This window comes from Dermacentor albipictus, chromosome 10, assembly GCF_038994185.2.
Source record: "Dermacentor albipictus isolate Rhodes 1998 colony chromosome 10, USDA_Dalb.pri_finalv2, whole genome shotgun sequence".
In the NCBI taxonomy this organism is placed as follows: domain Eukaryota; kingdom Metazoa; phylum Arthropoda; class Arachnida; order Ixodida; family Ixodidae; genus Dermacentor; species Dermacentor albipictus.
The window spans coordinates 6,671,537-6,687,687 of NC_091830.1; the positions used below are offsets into that span (position 1 = coordinate 6,671,537).

The 16,151-nt window shown below is 45.9% G+C and overlaps 1 protein-coding gene across 1 annotated transcript; it reads right to left on the minus strand.

The window, feature by feature from the left end:
- Positions 1-133: 133 nt before the first annotated feature.
- Positions 134-15,956, minus strand: LOC139050668 (male-enhanced antigen 1). The gene is made up of 4 exons (XM_070527264.1): positions 15,496-15,956; positions 13,459-13,509; positions 13,317-13,392; positions 134-348 (listed from the first exon to the last, which is right to left on the minus strand). Exons 1-4 carry the CDS (start codon positions 15,682-15,684, stop codon positions 203-205), a joined length of 462 nt encoding a protein of 153 aa, XP_070383365.1. The 5' UTR covers positions 15,685-15,956; the 3' UTR covers positions 134-202.
- Between the last annotated feature and the right edge of the window lie 195 nt (positions 15,957-16,151).

Sequence of the window (16,151 nt, forward strand, 5' to 3'; positions counted from 1 at the left end):
GTGCTGTCAGAACACCCACGGTACCTCTTGATGAAAACTTTTTCTGGAGATGCTATGGTAGGAACACAAGGCATCCCGAAGCCGCAAGAGTGAAGTCGCAAATCATCGAAAGGCTTGGTGGCAGTGCGGGTGCTTGGATTATGAAGAGCAATATGTTTATTTTCAGAGACTAGTGACAAAGTTCTCATTTTACGCTGTCGAGTCATGACTGTTGCACTGCCAGGCCTTTGAGTTTGCGGTAGAGGCACTGCTTCCACTCTTCTTCAGGCACATCCTTGGCCCAGGGAGGCACGTGCGAGCTGGGCAGTTCAAACCCTGCCATAGCTGCCTGGATCGCTTGAATTTGTGCTGCACAGTGAGCCACATCAAAAAATAAAATGTCAGTTCTCAGCGGAAAGCTGCCATGCTTAACAAAGAGATGCCTAAAGCTTGGAAAGCCAGAAGAAACACAAACAGACAGGTGGCAATGCTGCCTCGGAGTTCCCTCACTTAGCGTGAGATCACCGATTTTGAAAGCGTTTCCTCAGGTTCTGCTAGCTCAACTTTTTGGCGGTGGAAATGGACTACACTGTATTCTAAAAAAGCCAAACATGCAATCAAAGCCTTGGAGTTAAAGGAAAACTAAATCAAACCAGCAGCAGAGAACAAAGTGTACATTCAGAACTCTGTTTTTGTTAATTCCATGGCAGCAGGTCGATTATTAAAGGAGAAAACGAAGGTCAAAGTTTCATTTCTGGAATTTCATGCCGATACACCAGCACGAGCGCGACATGATGGATCTCAATGCATTTTGTCATATTTTGGCATAGTGAATGTTCTTGAAACTTCCCGAGTTCAGTCTCTGCATTTTCTTTTTACAATACAATGTGGTTATGTGGTTCACCTTCACTGATTAAAAATTAACTAGGCTCAAATCGACGCCATCAAATTTCACAGCATCAGCTGGTACGCGAGACTTCAAGCTGGTAGTGTCACAGTCTTTCTTGTTGCGTCTTTTCTGGCTTACCAAGCCTCTTCTCACATTGGGCTCTATGATATTAGTGGAAGGGCAATTCACTAATACAGCTCAAATAGTCTTTCTTAATTTAGCATCCCTTTAAGTACATAATTTTTTAAACGTAAATATTCTTTTAATCTTAAGTGTAAGACAGATATTGAAACGTCAGGCAATATATGCGAACGTAACACCGAAATTTTTAGGGAAAATATTAAGGATTATCAATCACCTTGAACAAAAATGTGGATACACAATAATGACAAAAAGAAAAAAAGAAAGATGTCAGGTACTACTGGCAATTAGAACGTAATTATGAATGAGAACCAGTGAAGGGCAGTAAAAAAACAAAAACTATGATGTGTTAAGGAGTGAACTATGTGTCTTTTAGAAATACATGTAAAGTCAGAGCAAGCTTCACATTATCGCTAAGGTGTTCTAAGTTGTAAATTCTGCATGTTTGGAACCCATATTTAGAATTTATTTTACATAGCAGGAGGCAGTGTCGAAAAGTGTATTTGTCAGTGCAAGTTGATTCACAAGGCAACTGTTAGTAACCCTTTCAGCACTGCAAAAAAATGACAAGAGATGACCAAATTTTTCTGAAACTTCCCAGAAATGCACTGTGTGCAGCCATGTTTCCTGTGCAAGCATGTGGCGCCGCAGCAGTGGCAGTCCGCACAGCGCCACATGCATATTGCCCACTACAGAGACCATAATAACAAGGGAAACTACACACACTGCCACTGACAATGAAAAGCATGATGGTAAATAGCATGAAGAGAATGGGATGCAAGAATGAAGAAGGGACACACACAAAGTGCTGCAAGTGCATACCTTTTCTGTGCTTGTGTGCCATTTTCACCACGCTACTTACCATCATGCATTTTTTAAATCAATTGGCCCAACTTTATTATGATGAGATTTATTGAGCCTACTTGAGTTACTCAGGTATGCTATACATGCGCTTTTTTAGCATTTTTGTATACATCTATTTAATCTTCTATTTCTTCCTCAAAACTTAGAGCTTATAGGGGTATTACTCAGGCTCGCGCGTGCGCACCTGACCCTTCTCTGGATCGCACAGCGCCGACGGAGCGGCAGTCGCTCCCTAGCACTTTCGCAGCAGCCCTAGCAGTCAGAGCTGTGACCCCTAACCCGCGGTTCGCAGTGAGTTGCGACCACGGCGGGTTCAGGCCAGTGGGGACAGGGTGAGTCTCGACCTAAGGTGTTTATTCACCTTAGTGTACAATGATTCCAACAGACAACAACAGCCACAACACACACAAATACAACACAACACAAAACCTCAGCGGCGGAGCATTCCGCACGTCTGGGGCGAAACAAACCGCACAATGTGGGAACCACAAAAGAGGCTGATAAGAGTTCAGCTCACCCAAAAGTGGATCCGCGCTCGGGCCCTGGGGCGGTGAGTCGCACACCAAGGTCCGGGCGCCACAGGGGGACGGCGTGCGGCGGTCTCAGCGGCTGATTTGAGATGCGGCCTTTCGCTAGCTCTTCCACCGTGAGACAAACGGGCCTCGGGGGAATAGCGCTTCTTCCCCGAGCGGCGGAGAGGAGTCTGCCCAGTTCCAAGAAAGGGAAAGGAGGGAACGGGGTGCCTTGGCTGCGGCGTCGCGGCCAGGCGCGAAGAGCAGCGGGAGCGGCGAAGGTGCCCTCTCCCCAGCTACCCTCCGCGGGCGAGCACGTGATTATCGCGTGATAACCGCGTGGCCGCTCCGGAGATATCGGGACGCGCGTGCGATCCCCACAAGCTCTAACTACCTTGTACCGCTACCTATATCTGTAACAGATCTGGTCGTATCAATCTCTTCCCTGCCTTTTTTTCACCAATACACTAAATGTTACTTGCTTATCTCAACTGCTGACTGGTTGAAGCTTCTGTCCACTTTGAATCCAAGCGCTTCCAGAAGGTGTACACTACCTACGGGTCTCACGGGGTGAACCCCTTCACATTCCATTAGGATGTGCTGAGTGGTCTATGGATTTTTGCTGCAGCATACACATGCCTCATCTTGCTGTGAATATTTTATCTGGTATGTTTTTGTCTTTAGGCAACCAGCTCGAGCCTTAAGTAGCAAGTAACTTCTCTACAGGCTATCATACAGATTTTCTCCTCTAATTTCTTTCTTCTCATTCCTGTAAATTTCCATGGTCTTTCTTGTTTCCATTCTTTGTCTCAGTTTTTCTCACTTTCTTTTTGATGACTCCTGGTTGTCTATGTACACTTCCAATTGCCCTGTACTTGGTTGCGGACTTTCTTGACCTCTTCCTCTATTGTGTGTCCACACTCTTCAAGTACGGATACTTGTGCACTTTGGCCACCCATTTATATTGATCCATGTTTCCAAGTCTTTCTTTAAAACTAATTTTGCTCTGCACTTCTCTGACTTCAAGCGAGGCCCAACCTATGCCACCCTGCGCTGCCTCATCTGTGGTTTTGCCTTTGGATCCTGTAGGGGTTGGAGGACAGACTCCGGGATGAAAACCCAAAACTTGGGAGTATTTATTCTACATTATTTATACAGGGAGGTGAGCGACAAGTAACATTCGTACAGTCATTACGGGCCGGCAGCAACTCGGACGCTGCGGCCCGCGGCAAGAAGTTCGAGAGAGGAGAATCAGGGAATCAGGGCATGTCCCAGAATGCTCAGGTCTCTCTGGAAGGCTTCTTATACACCCTTCGTGCACTGTAAGTCACGTCATGTTTGACCAATGGGAGAGTCCGCTCCGATGACGCCACTTTCAGCCAATGGTAGGCGCCCGTGTCGCGGTGTCGCACCTGGCGGCTCTCTGCGGTCTTGCCTCGCAGACTGGCAATGCACTTCTAACGAGGAGAAGGGGAGGGCTGCTCATGCTCCATTGTCGGAGGCCCACCTGCTAATCCCGGCGGCGCACGAACTTGTTGGCACGTGAACTTGTTGCCTTAAACTTGTTTGCTCGGCCGCTCCTCTGGAATGTGCTTTTCCTGCTTCTGCATTCCTCAATTAGCTGTGCTGCGTTTCGAAGTGGTTTGGGGAACTCGAAGTAATCGCAGGAAACAGCTCCATATCTAACAGCTCGTCCTCGCCCCGGTAGTTCTGAATGGCCGGTGAACTCAATTCGCTGGCCATGAGGAACGCTGAAAGAAGCTGCAGGGTACTGGGGTCGAGCCTCGTTTGACGAACTTCGGGATCCTTGGCCCTGGAGAACAGACGTCAAACAAACCAAACAACACAGCGCTGCCCCACGTGTAAGCGCAGGCTCTTCACCCCTGACTCGCCAGGCTATTACTGAGTCAAAATCAACCCTGATCTCTTATTTCCCCAATTTTGACAAAGCAGTTCCAACCACCCTTCCAAACAGCTATCCATTTCTCCTCGATTGCCGACAAGACCAGACTACTATTGTTGCTGCAAAACAAAAGGGTCGTTGACGATGCAAACAACAAATGAAAACAGCCGAACATAACTTAAGTGGCCTAACTACACGAACAGCCTGTTTCCAATCTATCGCAGTGGCGTACTTATCGCACGTAATGGTGCCACTGAACAATCTGGTCAACCTCACAAGTACGTAATCACAAGCGCACTAGCCTTGTGGTCACTAAACAGAACGCGTACTTGCGTTGTAGGCAAACTTTGCATTCACGCTTACTCATGTTTCTTCCCTGAAAGTCCTACAGGACACGTGACATAAACGAACAATTAAACTTGCGGGACTTACACACTCCGCAGAACTCTTAAAATAATGCGTCTTTTAATAACTCGTTCCACGCGTACTTATCAGAGAAGTCAGAATACGGCTGCCCTCCACACACACTAGCAACCCAGTCATAAAGTCTGCTTCCTTCCGTCCACACAGGACACGCGCTAATGAAACTAAGAACGCTTCTCCGTGCAAATCATGCACTCACTGAAAATCTACGCGCTTAACCTTAGAAAATTCAACACTTAAAAAGAAAGAAGGTTAAATAAAACACACGCGCGTTACGATAGGCCTCTCAACAATAACCTCGACCCTCAGGTTACTCACACACACAAAAAAAAAAACCTATCTACTTATTAATGAGCATCTCGCGAGACTACATGTTTACTTAAAACGCCTCTTTCAAATTTCGAGCTTCTCAAACGAAAACACAAAGCTCAAACCTTACACATTGAAAGAAATCCTAGTCTCAAATCGCGAAATCTTTCCGATGCTCAAAAATAAAACAAAATAACATTTCACTTCTACGGAAGCTCTCTTGGCTTCCCGTTCCCGATTGCTTACGACTGACTCATACTTTGAGTCGAACCCGTGGTGGGCGTGGTCTGAAAGCTACTCTGGCTGCCGGGAGACAACAAAAGGGCTGATTCACTATCAGCTCCCCCAAGACGTTACGGTCTCCTGCCAATTTGCGTCCCCGCGCCCTGCTTTCAACACAAACTCGATTGACCGCGTCGCTACTCCCCACCTGGTCTCGTCCTGCCACCTTGCGTTTCTTCGAACTGCACGCTGAGCTGTGAAAAGAACTACGGAACGACGAGGAGCTTAACTGCCTCGTGCCCTTTGTCCGCGTCCGTGCAGAACATTCTTCGCGGTCCCCCTTTGACCGGTGGCTCGAACGTTCTGGATGCGTCAACATCGTCCGAGACGACCGCATCTTTTTCCTCGCGCCCTGCCCTTTTGGGTTTCTCGCCATTTTTGGCGGCGCTACATTAATTGCCGACTTTCGGTCTTTACCGCGCTTCTTTTTACGGCGCTTTCTCTTTGCACTCGCCTTCATGTCGCCTTCTCGTGCCTCGTGCTGGCCGGTACACATTTCGTCGGCCCGGATCGGTCTCTTACCCGCACAGTCTGAGTGATTTACATTTAAATCTACTCTCTCTCTGCCTCGACTGGCGGACAGCTCAACCGACTCTGGCACAATGCAGCAGGCTTTACTCGAGCTAGACAACTCGCACTCTTGCGAACTGCCCTCTACTACATTGCCCAGCGCACGCTGTGCATCGACACACAGCCCGTCGGTATCGATCACTGTCTCACGCGCACAGTCCGAATGATTAATAACTGAACCATCCCTATCTAGGCTATCTAGACTGGCGGAGAGCCGCACCGATCCCTGAACAATGCAGTTGTTCTCTCGTGAGCTACGGAGCTCGCCATCCCGAGAACTACTCTCAACTGCATCGTCCAGTTCGCACTTCACTTCTGCACGCAGATCTGGCTCTACATGGGTGCTCGCTTCTGTCTGGTCAGCAGTACCCTTTTCTTCGCTAGCAACCTCGCTAACATTACCAGCGACGCACACACGCGGTGACTGTGCCAATTTGTTCGCAGCTGGCCTAGCTGTCTCAACAGTCATCTGTTGGCACAGCACCTCGTCGCTCTCCTTGCGGCCTTTAACGGCCTCTGTTGCCACTAAGGCATCGTTAGCAGCTAGCTTTTTCCCTTCACTTATCAATCGGCAGCCAATCTCACAGGCACTAATCTTTTCGTCGGCTTCTGGCGAAAATCCGCTCGATGCTGCCTCATTCTTTCGCTCTGTACTACGTACAGAATTCTCAGACAGCCGTTGTCTCTGTGCCAATAACTGATCACAATACTGTATCTCTTTGATCAGTGCTGCCTTCTCTCTCTCATACTTTTGCTCACGCTCAAGCTTACGTTGATTCTCACGATCGTGAAGCTCACACCTAAGAGTAAGTTCTTGAAGCTCATGCTTTCGTTCATTCTCGCGTTCTTCACGCTTATGCTTACTCCTAAGCTCACGACGCTCTCGCAAACGTACACGACGCACACGCTCCCGTGGCTCCTGTATCACCTCCCAAGCAAGCTCAATGCTTTTGTCATCATTGCCACTATCATTAATCGCCTTTATGATAGCTGGCGTTTCCATCCGTTCGTCCGCCTCAACTCCCAAATCGTCGCACACCAACAAGTCTAACCTCGTCAACCTTCTAAGATCCATGGCAGCTGCCCCGACAGGTGGTTAAAACTGTTTTCCTTAATTAATTTGTGCAAACACACAATGCAACAAATTCCCGATTCCCAGAACTATCAAAATTGAACACACAACCTTTGAGTCTGGCGAATCATAAGGAAAAAAACCACGCGCTCACTTACGGTTGCAGCACCCTGCCATCCGGTTCATTTGTCCGCTGTTCCCGGCTCCTCCGGACTCCCTGGGTCGAAGGCTCGCTCCTTCTTCGCTACTCCCAGTTTCTTCGGACCTCTTTCGACGAAGGCTCTCTCTTCTTCGCTCTTCCCGGTTCCTTAGGGTCTCTCTCGACGAAGGTTGATCCGTAGCGCTGCCACCAGCTGATGCATTCGGAGGCGATCCTACCGCTGCCAACCAGATGTAGGGGTTGGAGGACGGGCGTCGCGATGGAAACCCAAACTTGGGAGGGATTTATTCTACATTATTTACAAGGAGGTGAGCGTCAGGTAACAGACGTACTGTCATTACGGGCCGGCAGCAACTCGGACGCTGCGGCCCGCGGCAAGAAGTTCGAGAGAGGAGAATCAGGGAATCAGGGCATGTCCCAGAATGCTCAGGTCTCTCTGGAAGGCTTCTTATACACCCTTCGTGCACTGTAAGTCACGTCATGTTTGACCAATGGGAGAGTCCGCTCCGATGACGCCACTTTCAGCCAATGGTAGGCGCCCGTGTCGCGGTGTCGCACCTGGCGGCTCTCTGCGGTCTTGCCTCGCAGACTGGCAATGCACTTCTAACGAGGAGAAGGGGAGGGCTGCTCATGCTCCATTGTCGGAGGCCCACCTGCTAATCCCGGCGGCGCACGAACTTGTTGGCACGTGAACTTGTTGCCTTAAACTTGTTTGCTCGGCCGCTCCTCTGGAATGTGCTTTTCCTGCTTCTGCATTCCTCAATTAGCTGTGCTGCGTTTCGAAGTGGTTTGGGGAACTCGAAGTAATCGCAGGAAACAGCTCCATATCTAACAATCCCAAAGCCAACCGGCCCACTGATTTTTGGCTAACTTCCACCCCCAACAAGATACACAATTTTAAGCACAGAATGTCATTTTCAGATGTCAGCGCTGGCACCTTCACTCCTTTCCAGATTCCACGTGCCACGTGATATTTATTGTGGCCCCGAAGTGCTCTATGTTTCATTATTGCTGCATTACGCTTAACCATGCGAAACTTAAGTCAACCCACACGCACACTTGCCAGCGCGCGCTCACTCCTGGCTGCTCCTGGTTAGATGCCTTGGCAGACTTATTGATAACGCTTCAAAATCTGCAAGTTGGATGTGGCTACTATCCATCGGTCGAGCTGGTGAAGGACAAAGATGGTCTGCACCATGTAGCATAGTCAGACTGGGGCATATGAGCACCACGTTACCTGTCCATGACAATGATTCTTCCTGTTTACTACTATAAGGTCCTGTTCATTGCACAGATCCAGTATTAGAGAACCACTGCAATCAGTATATACATCTAAATCTAAATCCTTCATGTATGCATTTATATCTCCTACTAATATCCCCCAGCCCAATTCTTTGAACTGATTAATATCGCTTCTAATGCAATCTATCAATTCTTTATTCTTATGTCTGCTATCACTACCTGTCCATAGACAAGCTACTCCAAGCCAGGTCCAAGCCTTCCCATGTGCCGCTAATCCATAAATGCCCTTTACATGTCTCTTTTATCCTTTGCCACTTCATAACTTGTCCAATTAGCATGCATACACCTCCGCCTTTCCTTGATCCATGTCATTCTGTTCCTCCCCTCCCATGCAAAATTGTCAATAACAGGCGGCTGCTTCAAATCCCGCAGATGCGTTTCAGTCAAGGTGTACATGCTAATAGCTTCCATCATTCAGTTGAGTTTGAATTTTCAGCCGTTTTTCCTGCCTGCAACCAACCTGCATGTTTATGTAAAAAATTTTACAGTTTCTATTCTTATTCTTTGTGCATCTTTTCTTAACTCTTTGTGGTCTAATTATGCCCCTGGCTAGTGTGTCGCTACAATCAAAATTTGATCTTCCTGCCCGGTTGCCTGGGGACACCTAAAAGAGCTACTGCCTGCACCACAAATCAACATCCAAGTGGTGTTGCTACACTATCGCTAAAATGTATCCCGTCACACACACAAAAGCCTTCGCAGCCTGCTTGGTGCACTTCTTATTCATTGTCTTAGCTAGTGTCCAAATTTCCCTGTTTACTGCAAGCACTGCCTTTTATGATGAGGAGGATTTATTGGCATCCACATTGATATGGGCTGGTGACAGTGATGGAAACACAAAAAATACAGGTCTGCTTGATTTATTCAGGTATGTAATATACATGTTTTTAATTACAGCAATTTTTATGCATCTCCATAATCTAATTTTAATTCTTCAAGATTCTCCATCTACCTAGTACCACTACCTATGCTGATGATGATTTATTGGCATCCCCTTTGAAATGGTGCGGGGACAATGACAATGGATGGATGGATGTTATGAGCGTCCCCTTTGGAATGGGGCAGTGGGTTGTGCCACCAAGCTCTTGCTATTATACTGCCTAATGGCCTACCTAGGTTAAACAACAACAACAACAACAACAACAACAACAACAATAATAATAATAATAATAATAAAAGAACTCCCACAACCAAATTTTCTAATCCCCTATTGTGAACTGTCCCTTTGTACTTTCCGTTTTTTTTTTTTCATTTCCCTACTTCCACCAATCCTCCAATCGCCTCTTACTAATCCCTATTGCGAACATGTTTACTTTTCCACTGCTTTCACTGAACCCAAGGGCTTCAAGGAAGCCAGTGGTGCCTAAATCGACCGCTGGGTAGACGTCTTCACATTCTAATAAAAGATGCTCCATAGTTTCCCTACATTTACCGCAGAGAGCACATGCTTCTTCTTCCTTCTTACATCTCGCTTTATAGGTATCTCGCTATCTTTCTTTACATCTCGCTTGTAGGTATAGGTATTATATATAGGCATCCCAATCTCGCTTCGAAAAGTAATGAGCTTCCTTTTGAGTTATCATAAATTGTTTATTTTCCGATTTTGTTTTTTCCTCTTAAGTAGTTACTCATGGCAGGTTTCTTTTCCATTGCCGCCACCCATGAGATTATATCAGCCTCTCCAACCTTCTGCTTGACGTTCTTCGTCGCTGTGTTGCCCACCCTACAGGCCTCATACTTGCTGGCAAGTTTCCTAGCTCTCTTCCTCCACAGTGAATCAGTTTTTCCTGTACAGATACCTGAACACTCTCCCAGCCCATTTACTTTCTTCCATATTCCTCAGCCGTTCATACTCAATTTCACTGCGAACTTCCCTCACTTCAAAACTAGTCCAGCCCATATCCCCCTGCACAGCTTCATTTGCAGTCTTCCCGTGAGCGCCCAATGCAAGGTGACCCACTGACCGTTGGTTCACATCGAGTCCTGATTGTACCCCTGATTTAAAGCAAACAACCGCATTTCCAAAAGTAAGTCCTGGAACCATTGCACCTTTCCACATAACTCTGAGCACCTCGTACCTATTGTATCCCTATAGCGCTCTGTGCTCCATTATGGCTGCATTTCTCTTCCCCTTTACTGTTATGGTTTTTTCCTGTGTTTCCATATATCTATTGCCTTCGTTTATCCATATACCAAGGTATTTATATTTTGTTACCCAAGGTATTTCCTGGCCCTGTATCGCCACTGTCTGTTCACTGTTTTCATTGAATACCATAACACATGATTTTCTAACACTAAATTTAAAACCTAAATTGTTGCCTTCCTGTCCACAGATATTAGCCAGACATTGCAAATCACTTTGCTTGTTAGCTAGCAACACAATATTGTCCACATAAAATAATCCTGGAAGCTGCTGCTCTACTACTGCACCCGCCTGTTTGTATGAGAGATTAAAGACGATATTACTTCCTTCTAGCGCCCCCTCCATCCTCACCATGTACATCATAAACAGCAGTGGGGATAAAGGGCACCCCTGCCTCAGTCCCTTGTTGATATGAACTTTCTCCTCACTCCTCATCCCTTCCCATTCAACGCAAACGGTATTTTCTAGGTAAATCTCTCTCAAAAGCTGTAGACAATCGTCACCTAAGCCTTCCCCTTCCAGAATATCCCACAAAATGTTGCAGTCTACGTTGTCATACACTCCTGTAATGTCTAAAAAGGCCACATACAATGGTCTGCTTTCTACTTTTGATATTTCAATACACTGAGTAAGAACAAATAAGTTATCATCTAAATGCCTACCTATTCTGAAGCCATTCTGAAGCTCTCCCAAAATGCCATTATTCTCTGCCCATGCTTGAAGCTTTAATTTGACTGCCTGCACTGCTAGCCTGTATATTACCGATGTAATGGTCAACGGTCTATACGAGTGAATTCTGTCTTTCTCCCCCTCACCTTTATAAATTAAATTCATTCTACTTTGTCGCCAACTGTCTGGTATTCGTCTATCTTTTAAAGTTTTTTCCAGTGCTTTCACCAGAGCTTCCTTCATTTACCAGCCTAATGGGAACCTCGTCTAGCACTGTGGCTATGTGCTTAGAAATTTTCTCTTCCGCTCTCTTCCAGTTTAAATTTGTCAGCACCAACTCCTTTTCCACTTGGGTCTCCTTCATGCTCTTTTTTTCTTCAAATACAACCTCGTCATTGCCTTGGTAAGATTTGGATGTAATTTATCGCCGCTTCTCTTTCCAGTCTGTTTTCATCTTCGTCTAGGATATGTTGTTGTATTGTTGTTGACTTCCTGCCTAATAATTTTATGTGGTTCCAAAATATTCTAGGTGCGGCCTTCTTTTTCTCACGTAATTCTGACAACCAACGTTTACTTTCACCTTTTAATTTTGCTTGCACCAGTATTTGAACCACAGACTTCTTCTCCCGGTATATTTCCCATTTACTGTTTACTTCATCCTGTGCCAACTGCACCTTCTTTGCCTGCTTGTGCTCTCGGGATGCTTTCTGTCGTTCGGCGATCGCTTCTCGTATATATCTCCCTGTTCCACCACCTTTTTGGTTTCTATTTTCCTTTCCAACGAATATGTTGTTTCTCTTTCCGTATTTCTGTCGTTATTACACTTAGATGCTCACTATATTCCCACTCTTTATTTGGCCATTTGCCAAGTTCTTCCTCGACTCTAGTGACTATATTTGTTGTTTGTTCAACGTTCGAATTTGGACTCGCCATTTAGCACTCCTTGCTCTCATTCCCAACTACATATCCTATATTCAAAATGATGCACTTATGGTCACTCCCTGTGTTGCTATACCCTTCCTCATCAGTGACCATTTCTCTCAACTTATCGTCAATTCCTTCTGTCATCAGACAGTAAATGGTTGATTGCCACTTTCCCACTTCCTACATGATCTGCCCATCACACTTAGGCTCTGTATTCACGATAACGAGGTTATGTTGCTCACAAATGTCTAGCATTGACTTCCCATTGTTGTCAGTATAGCCATCTAAATCCTGTATGTGGGCATTCATGTCACCTAATAGGATAATTTCAGCACCATTCCCGAAACCCTTAATATGAGCGCTTATGCATTCAACTAACTCTTTATTCTTCTCTGTGCAATTATTTCCGGTCCACAAGTACGTAATGCTCAGCCAAGTTTTTTTTCCGACTCATTGTACCTGATAACTTTTAGCAAAAACTGATACGCACAGGATCCAAATCCTCAAAATGTCGCAAAGCAACTCTCACCACTGTTTCAAAAGCAATCAATGCCACGGAGACCCAAGGTATGACACGCTCTCGCACGCGCTCAACCACTCGGCCATGCTCACACTTTCATACCAGAACACGCACAGTAAAACCACTAACAGCTATCAGTCTTGCTATTTCCAAGCTACCATTTAAAGGCTAGAAACACTCAACGTCCCACCAGGCTGCACGTGTTGAAGCACGTGGTGCGAAAGGACGTTCTAACCATCCTGCAAAACCAAATGTACATGAAACACACCCGTGCCCACGAAATACGAGAGACAAAAAAAAAACACACAAAAAGAAAACCACCCAATCACTATTAAGTAACAAAAAAATCAGCAAATCAAAAACAGAATCAAGCTCAAAGTATGCACAAAAACTTATGATTTCGTCGCCACTACAGAGCCCCAAAAAGCACATCCATTCGCCACAAAATCTCGCGTGCGTCTCTCACAAGGCAATGACAAGGCAATGACAAGGGCTGCCATCTAGTGTCAAAAGCTATTACTACAAGGAGGCTGACTGATATACTCATTATTGGTTCACACAGCTAGGGATTTACTTCTGATGTTGGCTATGCTCACCTGCGGTATTCATCATGTTGACCATACTCATCCGAACTCTTAATTATTCCACACTCACCTTGTCCTAAAGGCTCCACAGGCCGAGGTTCGGCAGGCCGCAGCATCTCCTCTGTAGGTCGCCACTCGCTGGGGGCCTGCCACAATACAACACATACCTTCAGCAAGAGCAGCCATTGGAACGATCACTGCATCAAGCTTACCTCGGGTAGAGCCATAAACCCTGGAGAACTCTCACGTTCATCAGGTTCCTCCTACAAAGCAGAAACATAACATCCCCACATGCCATCAGTAAAGTCTGTGCACCCAAACGCTTTTGCAACGTCCCCATGAGAAAACAGTGCAGGAAACCTGAACATAAGGAAATTATATATTTACATGAAAAAAAAGGCTAACGTGTCCTGCACTGAGGCCATCTGTTTCAATAAAAGGAAACAATCAAAGACTACGACTTGTGTGCTTTTAGGTACGTGCAGCCCTTAATAATTCAAGCAGACAATTATTTCTAATAACGGTGTCACCAATTGTGAGCGTCCTGGCTTTTACTCTACGTCCGTGTTGCCCTGCATCATTCCTTCCCGAACGATGAGCCCATAAGCCCGAGCTGGCACTTTAGTCGGTTAAGGTGCTCAAGGGATTCTGTTATTTCAATAAACCATTTTTCTCATTTGCTAGTACCCTTCTGTACAATCCACATTTGCACAACAAATGGTGACACCAGCCATCATTTAAATGAAGATCAAGTGCTGGGATTTGTCTCTTATGGTTTTAGCATATGAGAGCCCCATCTACATGCATATATCATAATCCAAGCAAACTGTGCTTGTACACGCCGTTTGCTACAATGATGACTATGCCGCAATTAGCTTGGCAGACTGCCTCGCAGGAGAGCTAGCTGTACAATTATGAAAAGGGTCCGTAGACCAGTCTTGTGATGAGTTTCACAAAACTGATATTACTCTAAAGAGTGCCGGCAGTGGCAGTCCTTAGTGAACTGATGGGCAACTATGGTTGGAAGCATATGCATCAAGCATGCAACAAACTGAATTAGCGCATAGGCATACGTTATGCAATGACATCAGCAAACAGACACTGTTGGGAAACACAAGTTGGCGCACAGATATACTTTATGCAATGACATCAGCAAACAGTTACACACTGTTGAGGAATGCAAGTTACCCGCCGTGGTTGCGCTTAGTGGCTTTCGTGTTGTGGTGCTAAGCACGAGGTTGTGGGATCAAATCCCTGCCATGGCGGCCCCATTTAGATGGGGCGAAATGCAAAAACACCCGTGATACTTAGATTTAGGTGCAAGTTAAAGAATCCCAGGTGGTCAAAATTAATCCTGTGTCCTCCATTATGGCATGCCTCATAATCAGATCGTAGTTTTGGCACATAAAACACCATCATTAATTTTTTTTTTAAGTTCAACGCAAGAAGTTACAAACACCACGTTAATAAAGACCAACATGGTCGCTAACCCAAGTTATGCGCACTGACAGCTAGACGTGCAGCGGAACCAGCAATGAAAGATAGTATGGAATAGAGGCATAAGCACCTGTGTTGTGTTCTTCCTTCAATCCTCATCTTTTGTGCTGTGCAAACATATTGATATGGAATACAACTGTTATTACAAGTTGGGGATAAATACTATTTCTGGATGGCACTGGCCTGTAAATGTAAATTAGAACCGCAAGTTTCATTACAAATTTTAGTTTTTTAACTGGTTGAAGTACTTAGGAATCAATATACTGGGGGAAAATGATGACCCCGTTGGGTCAATAAGCAAATAATTCTGCTCTGTTAGTTTTGTGTTCTGCTAGTCTGACGAAAATGTAACATAACATACTGAACGCGTTCACGAGCACTACTGCGCAGTTTGCAATGCACGCGAGTTCACAGCGGAAACGACGATAAATTAAGGACGAGCGATAGGTACTGCAGCACGCTCTTAGGGAGTGTGAAGTCGGACCTCTTAACTTTTGTTGGCTACAATTGATGCTGCAAAGAGGCAAACAAATTAACAAGTTTTACACGGTAACGAACAAAGGACTCTTCCCATTGAAACAATTGAAGTGAAACCAGCAAACCAGCTCGACAGGTCTTTTAGAGACGCACTCTTGCGCTGTTCATTTCCATGGTGAATTTGCAGTCCCACATATTCGCGTTACCGCAAGGTACAGAAGTAGTAGCGTACTGTCAGGACGCTGCCACCGAAAGAAACTGGCGAATGTGTATACCGTGTCGCTCGCTTGGTCTGGGTCTTGAGGGAGCAGCTGGTAGCCGCCTCCGTCGACGCTGTCTCCGTCGCCAAATTCCGAATCAGAATCGGACGAGCCCTGCTGGTTCATGTGATAAGCGGGAACGGCGAGCCCACCGTCGTCACCCGAGTTGTCCGGCTCCGGCAAGTCGTTGTTCGGGAGCACCATTGCCTGCGCGTCGGCGGCGCCGGTTTCGCTTCAACCAGTTTCAACTGCTGATCGCCGCTTAGCTTCCGGAATTTTGTAGGGGTGCCACGAGCACGTCGCCGCAGCACACTAGCGCGAATTGCTCATAATGCTACTACATTGATGTGCGTCCCTAAGTTATTTAAATACGAATGACAACACACACATCATTACACATGACCAACGGAGCCGTCCCTCGCATAGAATAAAGAACCAACAGAATTAGACGTCCTCGTCCGAGAGGCATACTAAACTATTTTAAGCATAACGCAAGCAAACTTTTTTTAATGTTCTTTTTTTTGCAGGTAATGCTACTTTACGTTTATTTTATACTTTAAGCAAACAAGCGTGCTGTAATTAAACAGCGCTTTACAACTGATGGTTGCGTGATCCTTGGTTTTAATCAATCAAACCACAGAAACAAAATTGGCACATTTACCAAAGTGCAA